This window comes from Rhamphochromis longiceps, linkage group LG5 (genome assembly GCF_057381845.1).
Source record: "Rhamphochromis longiceps isolate RC_006_pf linkage group LG5, R_longiceps_female_GT1.1, whole genome shotgun sequence".
Lineage (NCBI taxonomy): Eukaryota > Metazoa > Chordata > Actinopteri > Cichliformes > Cichlidae > Rhamphochromis > Rhamphochromis longiceps.
The window spans coordinates 5,397,994-5,418,252 of record NC_140561.1 but is presented as its reverse complement, the minus strand read 5'-3'; the positions used below and the strand labels follow the sequence as shown (position 1 = coordinate 5,418,252).

Genomic DNA, 20,259 nt, shown 5'->3' with positions numbered 1-20,259 from the left:
ACGGCTATCAAAACTCAGTAACTAAAATGCAATATCACTAACAGCTATTGGATGCTGCCTCCAGCTAAATCCCATTCCTAGAAATACTGAGGGATTCATATTTTTTGCTAAATTTGGACCTTCCAATAGATGCACTAGTACATTCTATAATACTGCCATACTGTGACATGTGTCACAGAGAATTGTGTAGCGTGCACTTTGGTGTGGGTGTGCATTGATACACCACCTGCACAGACTTATTACTCCTCCCTAAAGAACAATAAAGTCCACATTTGAAACAACTCATGATTTTCCCTCTTGATTAGGTGTAGTTACTAAAAACTATATACGTGTATTTGACACACTGTGAATCAGGAAGGGCTGTGTGCGCTATGTGCACCTTGGAAACTGTTTCTTGGGCTTAACATTATCCCATTTTGGCAGATACCACCTCCGTGTTCCTGTTACATGTAAGGTGTTTCTTGCCTTGACAAACTGGTTGCGGCAGTAATGACTGCCAAGAGACACCGCTCCTGTTTTTAAGACCTAGAAGTTGCATGTTTGTCATCTAAGAAACTGCAGCTGGGCTCATGTTTGGACTTTTGTATTCTGCACTTTATTTAGCTTTTTCCCATGCACTTTTTACTTTTGCTTCAAATGTGGTTAGGTTTAAGCAGTCAAGACTACTTGGTTGGATTTAGGCACTGAAGATTACTTATTTAGATTCAGGAAACAATGTGCTTTGTAATATATTTATTTTGAGCCCTAAGTGGGAAAATCTCCAACTCAGGTCTTTGACTCCACGTGCTATGCCAGTGTACTGATCTGCATGCAGATTTAGGTCGGGTAAGACAATACATTATAATTCCACAAGAACTTATGATACTCCTCATACCTAAGTGTTGGAAGAATGGTCGAAAGATCACTGCGGATCATGAAGAGCTGAGACTTAAATGACGCCTTTATCGGGATTTGCTGTCCCTGTGGGAGTCACGGAGATGCTTCATATGACTTGGTCTCCATCTGCTGGTGTAAATAAGCACTGCATGACTGCACGGCAGGAGAGAGAGATCAACTAGAAATGATTTGCAACATATTTGTCCCCTTAAGAAATGGGGAGAGGACAGTCTATACAGAGGTTTATGGGTTAAATATATAAACAGTCTAAATCCAGAAAATCTCTAGCACTGATAATATTACTATACAAGAGATCTGGAAAAAAAACCTCCTAATACTCGTGGTTCTGTCACAACTGCATTCATTTTGAAAAGAAAATTGTCTGTGCATGTTAATTCAGTGGTACAGTGATTGGTTACCTTCAACTTTTATAACTTCAAACAGGTTTCTTTAATATGTGCTTGCCCATAATCTGGATTATTTATACATACATTATACACAGGTGAAAGATGATGGCTCTACACCTGTCCTGATCACACGTGGCTGGAAAAAGTAAGGGTGCGTTTCAAAAGTGTATTTTGCTCAGGAAGATTTCTCAGTGAGAGATGTGACCAAGTATCTGCATGGCAGCCATAGTAAGAGCTGTTCCAACTCTTCAAATATTGAGGAAAGGAGTTCCAATGGTTGCTTTATGGCTTTCTTTAGCAGATGATACACTGGCCCATCCTTTATGAAAAGAGAGGAGAAAATGCTGTCCCATAATTCATTGCTATGGACCATCCAACCGTTCATGAAAGCAAACGACATAATTAAACACAGCTATGCAGATCATATAAATTTTAACTGTAACTGCATTTTCCATTTCATTCATAGCCTCCGGATATATTTATAATTTTAACAACAATTTGTTGAACTCACAGCTGCACTCTGAACATCACACTGCTGGAAGAAAAACTTTTTTATTGCTGAGTTGTCGCTGAATGAAGAACGCAGGATGCCATATTTGCTCAAGGTTCTGTATAACCAGTCTTCATTAGTAATATCCTTTGTTGTATGACACAGTTTAGGATACATTTTTACTTCAGTATAGTTCTGCTGGATGAAGGGAATATTACTACAGTCAGAAATCCTAAACAGGGAGGAGGACAGGAGTTACACACCATATGATATAATATGGATTTACCAATCAAGGTAAATTATTGGGATGTCACAGTTGCAGGATGATCACCTAACAATGTGCTGTAAAAAATGGAGCCAGTTCACTTCAGTAAAAACCAGCCTTCTGCCAATAGCAGTGAGTTCGTGGTAGTAGTTCATTTCTAACAGAAAACAACGTGTTTGAGTTCTTTTAGTCAACATCACTATTTGAGTTCCACTAGGTCTCAGGACAGAGACATATTTTGGTTAGATATACTTTGTTTAAAGATTGATATCGAAAGGATTATTTAAGTTACATCTGAATATACATTATAACAAAAACTTGAAGCAGTAAAAAATACTGCACCGTTCTATAAACAATTCTATTTTACTTTCATCCACTGTATTTGGTGTACGGTACCAATCAGTGTTATATAAAAAATCTAATAAAATCATAATTAAAAAGTCAAAAAATGTGTTTATCGGAGCAGAATTTTGATCCAGTGTTATAGATTTAGGCCTGGCGTGGTCGGGCCAAAGTGATTCGTTTTTTCCATGAGGCCCTAAAGCCCTGGCGACACTGCTGGGTCCAGCTAAGAAAATGTGATTTGAATTCACTTTTAAAACTATACAGTGAGTGACCCCTTTATTCAATCCTTATGTTAGGTGCGTGCCTACACGGGAAGCTGTAACTGCACATTTGCCTGTCCTGGCTGAACTGGACCTGCTCATCGTCTGTGCTGTTGCTGCATTTTAGAGTATTTTTGAACATTTTTATTGGAATTATGCGCTTCACTTTTTGGTGAGTAAAATTCCCAAACCTTTTTCCTGCCAGTGTCAGTGGTTAAATGTGTCTGTGGTGTTTGAGGCCACTTTAACTTGGTTTGATTTCAGGAGAAAATCAAAGATTATCCAGACCTTCAAGAATCTGAGATAATTTATCTGAATTTCAAGATCGGGTCCACACCTCCATATGGCCCTACAAGCAGTACATACTCATGCCCCTCCCTCAGTTAATTCACTTCTCATTAGTACAGGTGATCTGTGGCCAGTCCCCTCTGAGGCCTTCCCCAAACGGCAGCCTCAATTCATGCTCAAGACATCGGCCACCATCTACTAGAAACGCTGTCACATCTAAATAAGGATGTGCTCCCAGCTAGATTTACTCGTAGTTTAACTGGGTAGTTCAAATAGATTACATAGATAAATGTAATTAAATGTTAGCTGCACAGAGGGAGTTATATATGCCACTCTGTTTGTATTGGCTAAATGGGACATTTAAAAATAAATGATAGCACAAAAACCCATGTGACCAAACTTTGCAGTTTGTTATTGACAGCACTTCTTCCATTACTCACGCTCTATTTTTAAACCTCTGATTGTTTTTGCCTTTTCTAAAACTGAGCTGCTGCCGACTGGTCCTTGCTCCAAACTCTGTTTCTTCTGTGAGATGATCAGCTTCATCAGTACTATGACTTAACACATTCTGTACAGGGATACTTCCTTACTAAATTAATCTCCCCTTTGTGACATTTAACCGAACAAAGTGAAATGACTGCTACTTCACACGCTCTTCTGATTGTGCTTTGAGTCTTTAATTCTTCTGCGTCTGGCTCTGCCATTCTGTAAACCCGTAGCTATTAATAAATAAACTGAAATCATCATAAGAAGGGAGTTACTCATGTATACAAATGCATGGACAGGCATGTTTTCAACATGGAATTACTGCTGCCATAGAAAAATAAATCTAAGAAAACACAAGAGAAAAGAACAACAAATAAAGCAGGTAACCTGCCGGTGGAGGCGTGCACAGCGTGAAGCATGAGTTCATAAGGCAACTGGAGAATACACAGCGCACTGTGTGTGCATGTGAGTGGCAATGTGGCACTGTGGAACAGACATCATTACTGTTAACACCCACAGAGGACGGAGCAGCCTCTGACACGACTGTGCTCTCAGGCTTTGAATTTGGTACAAACTGGACTTAAAATAATACGGCAACATTCTCAACAAAGAATCCTCTTTTCTTCTTCTCAAGGTGCATTATCTGCTGAATCATGACCACAAACTCCATGGAGCACATGTCCAAAAAGCCCTTCGAGGGTGAGGCAACTGTTTGATGAAATCTATCATCTCATGTAAACTGTGGATGGAGGCCAGCTGCTGATTGACCTCTGACCCCGCAGCAGTATAGGTGGTCACTCCAAGTCCTGAAGGTTGATTGTGCTTCCTGTGAACTGGGAGTTGTCAGAGCCATTGTCGTCCTCTGTAATCACCGAAGACTCCTGTGGAGAAAAGCATCACGGCTCAGTTCTCTAAAGGCTGACGGTGTCACTAATCTGTGGCTATTACAAAGGACAAACAACCGATTCCATAACAGAAAGTCAAAGCACAAATGCAGTCGAATGTCTCTTTAACGACAGAAAAGATTACTCCCACCTGTAAAATGTTGACAGGCAGGTCAACAGTGAGCTGAGAGTGGGAGCTGGAGGGCTGAGAGCTCAACTGGAAGGCCAGGTCTCCATCACTGGCTGGGTCATCCTGCGTGTTCACACATTGATTAGACACTCCAACAACCGCTGTGCATTAGTGGTGCTGTTCAGTGCACAAAAGTACGTGAAAAGAAAAACAGTCCCTAGTTGGATGTTTCTATTCATTTTTTACTAATTTACTAGTTGATCAGACAGGAGAAAGAAATCAGATTAACGGAGATTTCACACTTGGAACTCTGAAACTAAACATACAGTGTTTTATGTGTGGGTGTGGCTAGCATTAGCTGTGCTAGCATTAGCTGTGCTAGCATTAGCTGTGCTAGCATTAGCTGTGCTAGCATTAGCTGTGCTAGCAGCACCAACTTTCATGAGGTCTGTGCAGAATGTTTCTACACTTTTCTCGAGTTATTTTACATCATTCAACTTTTTCCACTTCGGCCGCCACACAGAGACCTTTGCTTCAGGTGTTTCCTGATACTGAGCCGAGGAACTGGGTTTCACTTTCACCAATGTCCTTGTAGCTTCTGGCATATATAGCCCTGTTCCATTATGGCCTACACAGGTTGGCTCGACATGGTTTTTAGGGTTTTCCATTAGGTGATAGTACCTGTTACCAGGTACTTTTTTTTAGTCATGAAGTGATCTGAAAATGTGACGTCATCAGACTGCATGCCACTGATTGGCTATTCAATGTCATGAGTGTCTCCTTCATGAAAATCAAAAACCGCCAGTTTTGAAACCTGGCAACGAGGGACAAGGCTGCACAAAAACAGCACGGTGGTCCCCAAATGTGACAAAAACCCACAGACAGCAGCAGGTATACCATCGCCAGTCATCCTCCTTTGTTCGTGTGGCATACAAATGATGTCACAGGAGTACAGGCAATTGCTATAAAACGACCCGACGCACATAAGTTGGTACTTGATTGTAATGGGAAACAATAATACAGCTGGTGTTAATGGCACACATTTGACAAAATGGTAAAAACAAGCCTCAGACAGAACAACTCCCTGTAGCCAGTGTTAAACTGGCACTTTAATGAGCTTATGGGATGTTGCTCTGCACTTATACTGTGTTCTTAGTTCCCAAATAGCAACTAATATGTTTTCACGGTACACAAAAGGTCAATTTCACACTGTGCAGTAAAAATGCACGAAAAGGAATTAAAATTCTGTGGAACAAATTCTCATTAAAACAAAGGCAAGTGCCCAGACAGTAGCAGTGGCGAGTTATCCAAATCATGAGCTTATTTGAATCGTAAGTATCACGGTTTGGTCTAGACAGCTTTATGTTTTCTGACCAGGGCAGATTTGCCACCTTCCCCAACTTGTCATATCTCACCTGCAGCAGGTGGATCTGGACATACTGGGCACCGGTGATGGGGTCACGGAGAGTCAGGCCCCCATTCGCTACTGCAGCTCCATCACCATAGCGAGCCCCAGAGGGAGCGAGTGGTCCTGGAGCTGTGGCAGCCTTTGTTCCTTTAGCTTTTCTCTGACCTGAGCTTGAAGTCCCTGGACAAGTCAAAGGAAAGTCTTGTCAGTCTAACAGTTACTGGAGCTTTGGCTAGCATGAAACTAAAGAAAGTAAGTTACCGGAGGAGGCCGAGGGGCCTCTCTGCTTCTTCTTCTTAGCCAGCTGGATGGCTCTGTAGTCAGTCCTAGCCGAGCCCCCACTCTCCTGTCAAGCAAAATGGGAGCATGTTAGGTTTGCACCACCTTTCATCATCTGTCTGTTGACTACTTTCTCTACTGACTGTGATTAATCTTGTTAAATATGTGCCACCACTGAAAAACATTTTGTCAAATAAAAAAGGACATTCATGCAAAGATCCGAAGACTGAAAAACAACAAAGAAAGAAAAAAAACATCTGAGACGATGGCTATATCTTTTTCCATTTCTAGATGAAAGAATGGAGACTGACAATTCATTATCAAAGACCCTTTATATGTCATTGAACTATGAGTCTTTTTTGGTTTTGTTACAGAAAGGTGAGCAGGGTCCTTACCCAACCGGTTACCGTTCGAGATAAAAAGGAAAGCTTGTATGCCTGAAAGTCGCAAATGTATTTTCTGTATCAGCTGTGTTTCGATTGGTTTATTGAATCTGTGAGTATCTATGCTCACCAGGAAACTGCTTGGTGACACAGAACTGAGCTCCGAATCTTTCTGTGGGCTGAAGCTGCTGCTGTGACCAGGAAAGACAAACTGAGTGAGCACTTTTCCTCCCTCCTGGGGTCCCAGCACCTCCACACAACCCAACAGAGTCCCAGCACCTCCTTGGCCACCCACCTCCACCTTAGATGGTGAGCCAAGGAGCTCGGCAACGGGAGCTACAGCCAGGGAGGCTGTGGGTTCCACGCTCAAGGAGCTGGACGAGCTGAGTGGGTGCTGCAGAGTGGGGTCCACAGTGGCACCAGCACCCTGCATAGTAAGGGCAGTGAGGGTTCCCAGCGCCTCTGGGGTAACTGTCTGCACATCGTCCAGGTTAAGGGTGCCTTGTGGGCGCAGGACGTCACTTGCCGTTCCCTCCAGGTTGTGGTGGGGGGTCATGTCGGCATTGGCTGCCAATATAAGAGGGTCCACAGCCTTGGCCATTGTGGTGTTAGTGCTGGTAACAAGTGTAGTTCCCACTGAAGAGGGGTCGATGGTCAGGATGCCAGAGCTGACCAGGGAGAGGTCCATTGTGAACGGGCCATTAGACGTAGCCCCACCAACTGGGATTCCCACTCCAATGCCTGTAGTGGGTGCAGTTCCTCCAGGCACAGAAGAGAACAGAGAGCTGAGGTCCAGGTTTGTCAGCTGGTCGCCCCCAGCAATACCAGATCCTGCAACCGTGGTAGGTGTGGAACTAACGAGCTCATTACTGGGGGTCAGGGTTGGTGTGGTCTCCATCTGACTGAGAACATCTGGGAAGGAAAACAAAAAAAAAAACCCCAAGTTAAAAATGAACATCTCAGGAACAACGGCAAGTGGAATAAAAGTTTAAAACTGTTACACAAGAAAGAAGGAACGGTTTCCATCCATCGCCCCACATGGAAACAGAAAACAGTTGGGTGGTGTTTTATAGATGTTCACAGACAGTACGAGACTCGCAGTGCTGGGGAACTTTAAGTCTGCAGAACAATTACTAACCAGGACTGAGGTGGTGATGTTTGAGCATGTGGCTCTTAAGGCTGCTGCGGGACGAGAAGTGTTTGGAGCAGTTGGCCACAGGGCAGCGAGTCCTCAGGGTGCTGGCGTCCTGCTTATGCTTTTTGGAGTGGATGTAGAGGCTGCTACGTGCTGAAAACTTGGCATTACAACCTGAAAAACACAAAGGAGGCACATGTTACTGAAATCAGTCACCATGAAACACTGGTCTTAAGTAAATATTTCAGGGAGAAAATGTGAACATTTGTCTCGTGGAAAATTATTACAGTTTTGTTGTTGTTCCTTTATAAAAGGTTTGTACCTTCTGCATGGCACTGAAAAGGCTTCGTGCCTAGATGGGTAATACTGTGTCCTTTGAGGTGCTCGGCCCGGGTGAAGGACTTCCCACAACCCTCCTCTGAGCAGACAAAGCGCCGATCATCATCATGTTTCCTTATAGACACACACATTTAAAACAAAGTAAGAAAAGTCATAGCACAAAAACAGAATTTCATTTACATTTTGTTACATCAAACTGAAGCTAAACTTAACAAGGAATCAAAGCCTTTCAAAGTCAAACTGCACCAGTAAAACAGAACTGCAGTGACAAGCTCAAGTTCACTAAAACAAAAACAGGCATGTAACAGCAATCACACTTCCTGTAGTGGCAAAACATTCCCACAGACAGCACGGAAGAGGAGGGTGTATGCTGCTTTTCGCAAGGCTCCATTTAGGCATTTTGCTAAGACTGTTTTGGGTATTTGGAGCCAAGGAAGCATATGATGAGAGTTATACCAAGCAACACCCTGTCAATCAAAAGGTAGCCACATCCTACATTATAATAGAGCTTTATTCTATATAACTTGACATAAAACCCTAACATACTAAATGAGTATCAACACTGTAGTGAAGACTCGCAATTAGATGACCTTTACAGAGAAAACTTCACATTTTCATAACCTTGTTCGTTCAAACCTTTATGCAAAGAACACAAAACTAAAATTGACATGGTCAGCTTATCTAACAAGGTTTGTTCTCACCGCACGATGTAGACATTCACTCCCTTTATTCCTTTGATAACTTTGTTAGATGTTATAAAACATTACTTCAGGTTTCTGTTTATTGCCTTTAGGAACATGTAGAAAATACACAAAAGGAAAAGCTGCGTTGCATCAGATCTAGCTATCAGCTATTTTCCATCTGCAGTCGCAGAAAGATACTTTATCAGGAGTTCCTAACAGTAAGTTACACACAAATGGAGTGTGTCCACTATTTTACACCATGATCAAAGCATAAATTAATAAGCACTCACCTTTTATGTCGGAGCAACTTTGACATGCTTGTAAAAGACCAGCCGCAGCCCTCGGAGTCACAGACAAACGGTCTCTCGCCTGGAGAGAGGAAGTTACAAGTTTCATTCCTAATGCTACACTACACCTACTGCTGCAAGGATCCTCACTTCACAAATCTTTTAATGTGAGCTGGATCGAGATTTTTTTGGCCGATTTTCTTTCGGAACGCTAGAGCTGCTGATTGGTTTTGTCCTTCTAAGAACTAAAAGTGACAACATACACACTTATGTTTGTGATTTCTATTTAACTCAATGCTCATAAAAAACAAACAAAAAACACAATTATTGGCCTTTTTAAATAACTTACAGCTATACATATTCCCCACAAAAGCATCAGGTTTACTTGTCACTCCAAGCTCAGAAAGAACTTTTACTCTCTGCATTAGTGTTAGTGTTCTGAAGAACAATCACAGCTAATGTGTTTGGATTTGCGGCACTGCAGCTGACTGCTTCACAAAAATGTATTAGGAATAAGCCAGCGTTAATTTAGTAGACTACATGCTGCTTTTTAAAAAATCAACCACAGAAAACAACAGGCCCAGCTGAACCGACCCTTAAATCTCAATTTACCCGTGTGACTCCTCATGTGGATCTTGAGACGACAGGCCTTATCATAGGTCTTGTCACAGCCTGGGTAGGTGCACATGAAGTGGCCAGTTTCTCTGAAGTGAGTGCGATTGTGGGAGAACAGAGCACTGAAGGTGATGAAGGTTTTCTCACAGCCTGCATAGGATAGAAAGACAAACATGTAGGACACCAACGGTACCATAAAGGCGCATTTTATATGTATATACTTTTTCATCATATTCTGTTAAACAGAAACTGTTATAATCATGTACCCTCATACTGAACATAGATCAGTGCATCTACATTTAACTCTTGTGAGACAAAAGCTCAGGATTCAGACTGCTTTTAACACTCACCTTTAAACAGTTTTTTCTACTACTGGTTATAAACGATGTCTGAAGGGATCCAGAATATGGTCATCTGGGAACTTTGGCCCCACCCACCTGCTGCTTTAAGTTTGTTTAGCTAGGGCAGCCACAGAGTTTGTTTAAAACCGGTAGGAGTTAAAACAGCTCGTTTCAGAGGTTGATACTGAGTCCCAGTATCAGATAAATTTGGAATATTTTTGAACTGCAAGACATGCAAAGCTATTCTAGCACAGATAATGAATAGAAATGTGTAGCAGGGAATAAGTAAATGCCCTGTGTTGCTCAAAACACGTCAAACCTTCTGGTAAAGTGCTTCATATCATAGCAGTGATGTTGTGGAGTACCCATCAGCCAATTCCAAGAGCAGAATAAAAACCAGAAATTCCAAATAGTTACATAAAAGCACAAAATTCACAGTTTGATGTATGAGTTACCTGGGAATTCACATTTGTGAGGCCTCTGTGGCTCAAAGTGGACCCTCTGATGGTTGGTGAGCCGGGTAGCACTGCGAAACCTCTCGTTGCAGACCTCGCAGGCAAAGGCGTTATCCTGCTCGTGGACTTTGACGTGAGCCTTGAGGTTGTAGACAGTGGTAAAACGCCGCCCACAGCCTTCAAACTGGCACGTATGTGGCCGCTGCTTGTTGTGGGACTGGAGATGCCGCTTCAGCTTGTAGGAGGTGGCAAATGCCCAGCCGCAGCCTTCCACAGTGCACTGATATGGACGTGGGTCCTCAGCATGGTTTAGGAGGTGAACCTTGAGTTTCTGTCGTGTGTCAAATGTGGAGGGGCAGCCTGGTTCTGGGCAGTCAAAGGTGGACACGGTGTCTTTCTTGGACCTGATTACTGGTACAGAGTGACACTCTTCATTGTCACAGCCAGCTACAGCGGCTTCGGGAGGAGGAGGGCCCATATCTGCTTCTGTTACTGCACATAGTGACCCTGCCTCCTGCTTGGCACAGGAGTCCAGTGAAGTACCTAGCTCTGACAGGGAGCAGTCATCCACCAGAGCCAGCTCTGAGTCGCTGACAGACAAACCAGGTGTGGGCTCTTCCTGATGGCTGGAACTGGCTACTGCCAGTGTGCTGATCTTCCCGATCGATTTAGTACCACTGTCATAGTTGAGGAGAACAATATCTTCATGATCTTTCATTCCTAAGTGCTCCTTTAAGCTAACCATGTCATCCTCCTTATGTACATAGCCCTCGGGTGGGGCAGCAAGAGTTAGTACCCCGTTTTCAATAGTCACTATGATGCTTTGGTTGTTTATCGTGATAGTTCCGGAAAATGTTTCGCTAGCAGGCGGACTTGTGGAGGCCGTGACCGGGGTTGTACTGCCCTGCGCCGCCGCTGAATCTGTACCAAAGTCCGATGTGTCCATGGCTTCCACGATCCCCGCAGTCCCTGAAATCAAGGTACTGCTCTCGTCAACGCGAGGCTGCGACGAGAGCTCCCTGACCAGTTTACCTTCGCTGCTTTCGGTGCACATCTGGCCACAAATCCTATCGCCATATTTGTTTGTCAAAACAACGTCTTCGACGGTGGGGTGGTAGGCAGTCTGTTTAACGTTACCCGCCGCGGGATTATCGTTCAGTAAATTGAAAACATGCTCAGGTTTCAAGCCCTGTGTATCGAGGCAGTTCAAAGTGTCATTAGATTCACATGAAACAACGTTACTGCGGTTTCCAGCCTCCATGGGGCCACAGGGACTTGCTTTGGAACACTGCTTTTTACCTTTCATTTGATCGCCATCCTCAGGCACATCCGGGCGCTGTTTACTTGTCTCGCCGCTGCCTTCGTCTTGAACGACATTAAAAAGAACATAAAACTCCTGGGTGGTTTGTTCCGCCAGGTTTACCGTGCTCAAGTTCCCCAGCGCCGCAGCGCTATGGCTGGCTACTGAGGGCTGTTTGCAGGAGCCGTCCTCACGCTGCTGCCGTAAAACTGGAAACGTTGGTTGCCGCTGCGGCATCGGTTCCTCTTCCCCTTCAAAGAGAGGCAGCGCCATTTGCATTACAACATCCCCGCTTTCTAATCCGTATTTCCAGGCTGTCTTGACAAACTCCTGTGAAGCTAGTAGGGCACTGAGCTCATTTTCCTTCTCCGGGTTCACGTTATGAAATCCCACGCCCGGTCTGTTACCCGGCAAATTGCTTTTAAGCGTAGTTTGCGGTGCGCTGACAGGCGAACAAGCCACCTCGCTGCCATTTTCCGCCAGTAGGCGAAACGGCGATGTTCTCGGCCTAGTGTTGTTGTTGTTGTCGCTGTGTAGCTCAAGCGACTCCAGCAGCACTTCCGCTTCATTTTCGCTGGAAATAAAATGAGGTATTGACCCCGTTGCCGATCGATGTGGAGACGAAATGCTTCTGTGTAGGGCGCCATGTTGAGACTGAATGTTTTGGGCATCAGAAAGCCCCTGGATTTCCATCTTGGTATCCCTGTAGCAGCGACACGGGAAAAGGCCCGCCCTACTAAATGGATATGATCCATGGAGCCACTACACGGTTTCCAGTGGGCCTAGTGTTGCGTTCAGGGGCAGTATTGAAATTTCAACTTAGGGGTGGATGAACCAACAAGCTTTGGTAGTTAGCAACTACCAAAGCTTTGTCAAGGTCGATAGAACTTCTCTTCAGTTTTCTGCACAGAAACCTTACATTTAAGAAAACGAATAAAGCCACAGCTGATAGCTAAACTTACAGTCTGCTATTAACAGAGGGACAACCAAATGTCTTTGGGTCAAAAAGTGCAATATATACTGCTGCCCTTAAATGTAATGGTTTGAACCACGAGGAGTACCTGAAGGCAGCAAGAATATGCCATAGTGAAATTGTGATGTGGATAGTGTAGTATTGGATATTTGTGCGGATTGGTTATTATCAATAATACATTTAAGATAACCATTCTACACTATTTATTTATTTTTAACTGAAAAGTGAATCCAAAACTTGGGAAATTCCCGTTTCCAGTTTGGTACAGTTTTTAGTTCGTATTTCTTCCACTAAGTGGCAGTGTAGCAGTATAAAACAACATTTTTCTCCTAAGAGAAAACATTACAGACCTGTTCTGATCAATTTGTGTATATTCTTTTAGTTTTTTGACACACATGGACGACCTAACATCGCCCCCAAAATGAAGCCAAAATGGCCCCTGGTGTCTGGCTGGTCATAAACCCCGCCTCCTCCACGTTAGCATGGTTTATTTCATTATCAGTAGTTCACATCAGGCTGATTTGTGTTCAAGTGGTCTCCTTTCTCATAAGTTTGATTCTAATTACTAACATAATGCTGTTAAATTGGGGTATAACGTCATCATGACCGCTTTGACTGGCAGCTGCGATCAGGGAGAGGTTTGCATATGTCTGTTCTGCAATGGCAGATAGATCAGGGATGCTGAGAGGAGGTCCACTCTCAAAATCCACACCGACTGTTTCAAACTGTATTTAAATACATTTAAAAAGCACCAATAACTCAAAGGTAAATATTATACTGGATAAAGTGCTAGTCTATTTTTTTTTTGTCTTTTCTTAAAATAAGCAGTTCATATGCCAGCTGTTGGCAGAACTGTAGAACTGAAAAAAAAAATGTAAGAGCAGAACTTACTTTCAGATTTGAGGGATAGACTTTACATTTCATGTTTTGTGATGATTCTGTTCTCGTTTTTATTACAGAAAGCTGCCCTCAGACCTCAGCACCGCCCAGTGACAACAGACAAATCATCCTGTATGTTCACTGTTTGTAGAAACTCCAAAATTAACTTATGAAAAAAGTCTAAAGTACCACATGATGTGAAAGTTGCAGCTTTTTAAAGACAAAAAATCAAATCAAAGGGATTAATCATCCATATAACAGTTTCACTATATAGGAGCATAAACACTACCTCAGTTGTTTTTTCAGAGAGCTGCTGATCTCAGACCTTCACAGCTTCTCTTTTAACACTGAATGTACTCAATTGGTTCCTTAGTCTACCTTAAATGTCACATATATTGACCGTTACCTGCACCGTCACATAGTGCATATTTACACTACCCAGCTGGTTGTGGATTGTGCTTCTGGCACACCAGAGTGTCTCTTATTTGATAATTAAAGATTTGGCAACCCTAGCTCGGGGTTAGAGCTTATCCCAGCTATCATTGGGTGAGAGGAGGGGTACACACTGGACAGGTCACCAGTCTGCTGCAGAGCTAATACAGAGAGACAGACAACCATTCTCACTCATATTTATACCTATGGGTAATTTAGAATCCCTATTTAACCTAACCTCAGTAACTGCACGTCTTTGGACTGTGGGAGGAAGCCGGACTACCTGGAGAGAACCCACATTTAATATGTTCGTTTAAAACGTAATGTAGACTCTGATCAAGGGACAAGATTTGAGAATCATCCACTGGGCTAATAATGTTTATTTTCCCTTTAAAAAAACATGAACAGTACAAATAAAACAGCATGTTAAGTCACTGCTATCTTTTTCCCCTTCTTTCAGCTGCTCCCTTTAATGTTCGCCACAGTGGATCATTTGTCTCCATCTCACCCTATACCCAGCATCCTAATCTGTCACACCAACTGTTTGCGTGTCCTCCATCCCTAAATCCACTCTGTGTTCTTATTTCTTCCATATCCACTATCTCTTCTTTGCACAAGTCCAGATGATCTGAGCCTGCCTCGCTAACTATGACTCCAAAGTTGGTGCCCTCTGACCAGTTGGTGGTGGTCAGAGGGCCCGGTGGCGCCAGTGTCCGGCAGCCTCGCCTCTGTCAGTGCGCCCCAGGGTGGCTGTGGCTACAATGTAGCTGCCATCACCAGTGTGTGAATGTGTGGATGACTGGATGTGTAAAGCGCTTTGGGGTCCATAGGGACTAAGTAAAGTGCTATATAAATACAGGCCATTTACCATTTACCTTTCCAAAACACTCTACCTGAGCCGTCCTTCTCTATACTCTTGGTCTGGTCACTCCCACTGAAAATCTTAGCATCCTCAGTGCTGCCTCCTCCAGCTTCACCTTCACCATCTCCAAACCACACATAGTCGGTCTCACTACTGTCTAGTAAACGTTCCCTTTCACTCTTGCCATAGTGCTGCTCACTGACTGTAACTTGTCTTCTTCGCATTTAGCTTCAAAAACTTTTTTCCGTAGCTTAAAGTCCGTTGCCTTCTTCATTCCTCCACAGGTATATCATCGGCACCCTTCCACTCTAATCTTCGTTACTAATCCTCTGCACTTCCTAATTCACTAACTGTCTGACATTTGTCCTCTTCTCTCTCAATTTCTCTATTCATCAACTCATCAAGGCACTCCTCCCATATTCTCAGCACACTCTTATTATATTTCTGTCTCCATGCTTAATCACTCTAACCTGCTGCACATCCTTTCTAACTTCATCTCTCTGCCTAGCAAATGATGCATCACCACCATCTCTTTGTCCTCTTTCTTATGCTCAGAGGAAACACGTGCCGCTTTTGGGCAGTTTCTCTCACCACTTTAGCTGTACTTTCCCAGTCATCTGAATATTCTTCCCTACCTTCCTGAGCCTGTTTTAACTCACCACTAAACTCTGCAAAGCATTCTTCCTTCTTCACTTCCTCCATTTAATCCTTGCCACTGCATTCACTCACTTCTTCTTCATGATTTCATGATTTCCTAGACAATTTCTGACATCCGCCCATTAGTTTCCAGCTTCAAGTTCATGATCCTGTCTGACATTCAACTCCATAGCACTCCTTCAAGATTCCCCGTTCTCCATTTCATTTCCTATCTGCACTGTAGTAATAGAGTTTGAATCCACGTCCAATGCTCCTGGCTCTACTTCCCTTCTCCCGCACACACAATATATCTGTCTTCCTTCTCTCCTTCATATCACCCAGCTCTCTCCCTTTACTAGTCATAGTCTTTACTTTATAAAGTCACTACTCACATCTCCAAACTCCCGCCCTTTTTTCTGTCTCACTGACTCCAAATACACCTCCCCCTTTACTTTTCTTCTGTCTTCAGCTGATAACTAAAAGAGGCTAATCAAAATATAGTTACATAAAGTTTAATAATTTGAAAATAGATACAATATGCAGATTATAAGTATAAAATGTACATAAATTTGAAATAATTTGGCCCCTTTACAAATATATAAATAATAACAATTTTTCATCATTGCTTGAAAAAAAAAGATGTTGGTCTAATTTATCTTTGAGTTAAAAATACAAACAAACAAAGGCGATGTAAGTGAAGTTTAACACAGCAATTACTGTAAAACAGTGAGCAAGATTACAGTTCAGCCTTCAATAATATCTTTATTTGGTTTTTAAGCAAAAGCTAGAAAACAGTGACAAAATTAAAAACTTTGACCAACACAAGTGGAAACAAAAATAAAAGAAATATTTGGAACAGAGTGAAAAAATGGAAAGAAGGAAGACTTCACAAAATATTCTGTACAACACTTTAACATATTTACACACAGCTTCTACATAACAAATGGAACTGGTGAGCAGTATATAATAACCTCATCCTGTACACACTGTGTAGAAAGCTCAGCATGCTTCATACAAAAATATCCAACAGGTTATGTGACTTTGGGTTTGTTTACATATAGTCATAACACAAACATGCATGTTTTAAACGTTGTTTGATACAAATCTACCCTACTTTTCATATATCTGTTATATGCTGGATTATTAGGCTGGCAGTCAGAAATAGAAGGATTGATTCTGCACAGTACACAAGTAAACACACAGAGGAATGTTGTCTGAAATCTTTTTCAGATATGAATACAGATAGTACAATCATTAGCAGCATAACAGCCATATAAGCATGCAAAATAACAGTCCTCCCTCACACTTACTTGCAGGATTATGACAGAAATAAGGCCACATGTCAATTTCCCTTCTGATACAATGTGACAAATACTCAGTAATCCAGATAAATATCATATAATCCATTCGTTGTTGTTATTATTGTTTCTGTTTTCGTGACACAGCCAGGTTGAACATTCTAAAACTGTTGCTAACCCTACATAAAAAAGTCAGAGACAAAAGAAAATTGATGAAACTTCACAGTATTTGTTTTATGGAGTGGTACCAAAAAAAGAGCCCACCTAACAGCAAAAATAGTGTCGTTGCAAAAACTCAGAAGGCTAAAATGTTAGAATATAGATGAAAATGGACAAAATAAACACCAATGAAATGGAGCCATTTTACAACATATACAATAAATACAGAAATCCATTGTAATAATTAAAAACACATCCTAATACAAATATGCTACTGGACAGAACCCACACTGCACAAAATCAAATACTTTTCTCTTATATCTTATTTAATTTGACCTCATCTTGTCTCATTACGTCTCTCCACTTCTTAGCTAGTGATATACCAAGTTTGATCAAGTGTTTCTAATGCAGTGGCAGATCCTCTTTCCTTCAATATGCTGGAGTTTCAGGACAGAAGTCCTAACAAACTATTTGTTTGTAATTCTAGCACTGTGCACCTTTTTACTAGCAACATTCACGTGTAGCCTGTCTTTGAACTGCAAACTAAACACACCGGAAACAGAAACAATGGGGTTAACAAAATCAAGCCAGGACTGAAGTGCCAAAACTGCAGTTTCATGAATCACTTGAGGCTGGCTTCAAAAGCAAGTCTAACCTCACTGTCTGCCATGTTAATCTATTTATTTAAAAGGGACAGTGCAGTTTAACATAGTCCAAGTACAAAACATGAAACAGATGTAACGCACATAAGTTTATAGCTATTGCTAATTTTCAACAATTGTCCCTTGTTGGGCTTACAATCAAATGCCTGTCTCGACACCATTAAAAAGTATAGTAGAAAAAAAACAGGATTGAATGAATAGGATTCGCTTCATAAAAGCTATGGTAGTACATCTTTTTTTTTAATTCAACCTTTTGAAAATACTTAAAGTGATTTGGTTAATAGGTGTGTCATCTACAGGGAGCTTGAGTCACTGCTAAACCGGTGCTGTCTTTGTTGATTCATGTTATCGATGCACCTTGCTCAACCTAGCTAGCATTAGCTTGCTAGCATTAGCTGGTAAGTTAAAACTTGTCCCTCTTATCTAAATATGGTCACTTCCGGCTTCAAAAACTGATGGTGGTGGCTACATGGGGGGTTAACCGAGACAACAGAGTTCAGTTCCCAAAGTTTTGAAGGAACTTGGAAATGTTTCTTTTGCAATGAGCTGACATCAGTTCACCACAGATTTCTTTCTGTGGTCACACCTACAAAATTCGAGCACTGCTCTCAAGCACTGGGTGGTTTCCGTCACTTTCCAGAGGATGGCCAGTGAGAAGACTGAATTTCAGGGATAGAGGGCTCTTACAGAGACAGGAGCATAAAAGGCATGAGAAAAGTGAATTGATGAATAATAATATTTTAATAATGATTAATGTTTGTTGCATTTTATCCTATTTCTTGGCCACACAGCAGCTGGTTTTTCCTGCTTTATTCTTGCATTTGTTTTGTCTGTGTACTTGTAAGCTGCAGTGTGTTGGGCTCTTTGGGACTGCCAATGAAAGATTTAGGTTTTCTGTTCAAGCACTTGCTCTCTTTTGCTTAAATCATTCATGCACACAACAAAAGCAAGGAAAATAAAAATACAGGATATGAGAAGAAAAAAAAAACAAGAATTCGGCATGCATGATGAAGATAAAGTTTGCAAACTGAACAATGCAGCACTAAGTACCAAACCTCACATTCGATTTCTTCTTCTTCTTGGTGTTTCCCACTCTTCCCACACATTTTCTTTGCTACATTTGAAGTTTTCTGGCCTGTAAAATCTGCAATGGGAAACCCTTTTCATTTTAAATAGGTACAAGCTGTAGACAGTTTCAGAACCAGAGGCACCTTCCTCATGCATGATTCATCCCAAATGACAGCCACAGCCAGGAGATTTACAGTTTAGAAGAAGACTGGGGACAGAGCTCACAGACACGGCTATGTTCGACTTTTTAACCAGGGCTGAAATGATCTGCCCTTCCATATGTTCAAATTGTACAGCGGCTGCAGGTGCAGAGGAGCAGGGGATGGCTGGTTTCATACCCTTGTATGTTTACTCCTTTCAGGAGGTGCTCACAAGCAACTCTCTTCATGTCCATGGGGGATTTTAACTTTAAACTTGCCCTGTCTTCTAACAGTGTCTTTGAAAAGGAGAGCAATTTCCATGCCTTTGCTAAAGTAAACTAAAACAAAAGTTTCATTTTCTACAGTAATAGACAGCATATAATTTTAAGAAAAGAGCCAGTGTTCCTTGGGCCTCAGTTGCAAGAACCAAGACATGATTTAATAGCCACTGAAACACCCTGAGAATAAGCAAACAAGGACAGGATATCACCCTCAGAGCTGTCTTTCTTCACAGCTGATAGAAATCAGTTTAGATGGCTGCTACAGCATTTATTATTCTATTACGGCAGACTGTGAACAAGACCAGTAGTAGAATCTTTTGACTTCCCACCTTTGCAAGAAAGGTCAATAAAGCGTCCATAGTGGATTACAACACACAAAGGAAACAATAGATTTGAATGGAGCCCGTGTGTCTGTGCAGAATCGTGTGTTATACCTGGAGAGTGTTTGTGACAGATGTTGACAAAAAATCAGAAACATAAAAAAAGATTTAAAAATCTATTCTCTATGCTTCTTGTACATGTCTTGCAGAGGAATCCTCGTAGTCAGTGCTTTCAGAAGGAATTCTTAGGTTCAGTTTACTGATTTGGTTTCTGTCAGATAACCTTGAAAACCCCAGAACACACCTACACACACACATGCACACACACACTTCCCTTTGCCCAAACAGCTTGATCCACTCTGCCTGCTGTCCTTCTCTCAGGGGTGAGGGTTGCAGTGCTTGGTCGTAGACGTATTGGTTGCAGTTGTGGTGGACACTGAGGGGGAGTCGGAGGTGACGGGCAGGGGGGGGCGGGGTTCAATCCCCCGACTCTTCATGAATGACAGCAGCTGGTCAGGGATCTCTGCCAGGACATCCTTAGCCAGTCGGGCCATGCTCAGGACCTGGTTCCCTGACCGGTCGATGTAGTCCCGGAAAGGAACAAACTGGATCGGAGGCAAAAGTGACTGTTCAGTTCATTTGGTGTTTGTAGGTTCCTTCAGCATCTAAGGTGCTGCTAATACGCTTTCATACAGTTGAGGAGTTATTACTTTTAATGTTGCAGATGTATTGACATAACAGTACATCAAGCTCAAACTGTGAGGCTTCAGATTATCGTTGGTAACATTTTTTTGCTCTAAGATTGAAATATTCACAAAAAATGACCTGCCAAAAATCACACAGTAAATCATAAACTGTAAGTAAATTTTCATGTATCTGAAAATGTTGGGGTT

The 20,259-nt window shown here is 42.1% G+C and overlaps 3 protein-coding genes across 3 annotated transcripts in view; 1 reads left to right on the top strand and 2 right to left on the bottom strand.

Moving 5' to 3' along the window:
• Positions 1-20,259, top strand: part of LOC146669067 (uncharacterized) — a 576,742-nt gene that overhangs the window by 25,017 nt on the left and 531,466 nt on the right. The window lies entirely within an intron of this gene.
• On the bottom strand, positions 1,865-12,404 carry LOC146669083 (zinc finger protein ZXDC). Its single transcript, XM_085405512.1, has 10 exons — positions 10,357-12,404; positions 9,558-9,710; positions 8,949-9,027; positions 7,959-8,089; positions 7,640-7,810; positions 6,632-7,413; positions 6,101-6,185; positions 5,847-6,019; positions 4,453-4,554; positions 1,865-4,298 (listed from the first exon to the last, which is right to left on the bottom strand). The coding sequence occupies exons 1-10, from the start codon at positions 12,347-12,349 to the stop codon at positions 4,212-4,214; spliced, it is 3,756 nt and encodes a 1,251-aa protein (XP_085261638.1). The 5' UTR covers positions 12,350-12,404; the 3' UTR covers positions 1,865-4,211.
• LOC146669081 (copine-9-like) overlaps positions 16,293-20,259 on the bottom strand; it is a 217,505-nt gene continuing 213,538 nt past the window's right edge. Inside the window, exon 21 of the mRNA XM_085405516.1 lies at positions 16,293-19,971. Coding sequence (XP_085261642.1) covers positions 19,744-19,971 — 228 coding nt within the window. The 3' untranslated portion in view covers positions 16,293-19,743. The remainder of the gene's footprint in view (positions 19,972-20,259) is intronic.

Bases quoted from the DNA above. Each gene is read 5' to 3' on its own strand.
- LOC146669083 (XM_085405512.1), bottom strand. From the start codon at position 12,349: ATGGAAATCCAGGGGCTTTCTGATGCCCAAAACATTCAGTCTCAACAT. The intron at 8,090-8,948 runs GTGAGTGCTTAT...TGTGTCTATAAG, and splicing joins AAGTTGCTCCGACATAAAAG to GAAACATGATGATGATCGGC. The intron at 7,414-7,639 runs GTTAGTAATTGT...TTTCCTTCCCAG, and splicing joins ACATCACCACCTCAGTCCTG to ATGTTCTCAGTCAGATGGAG.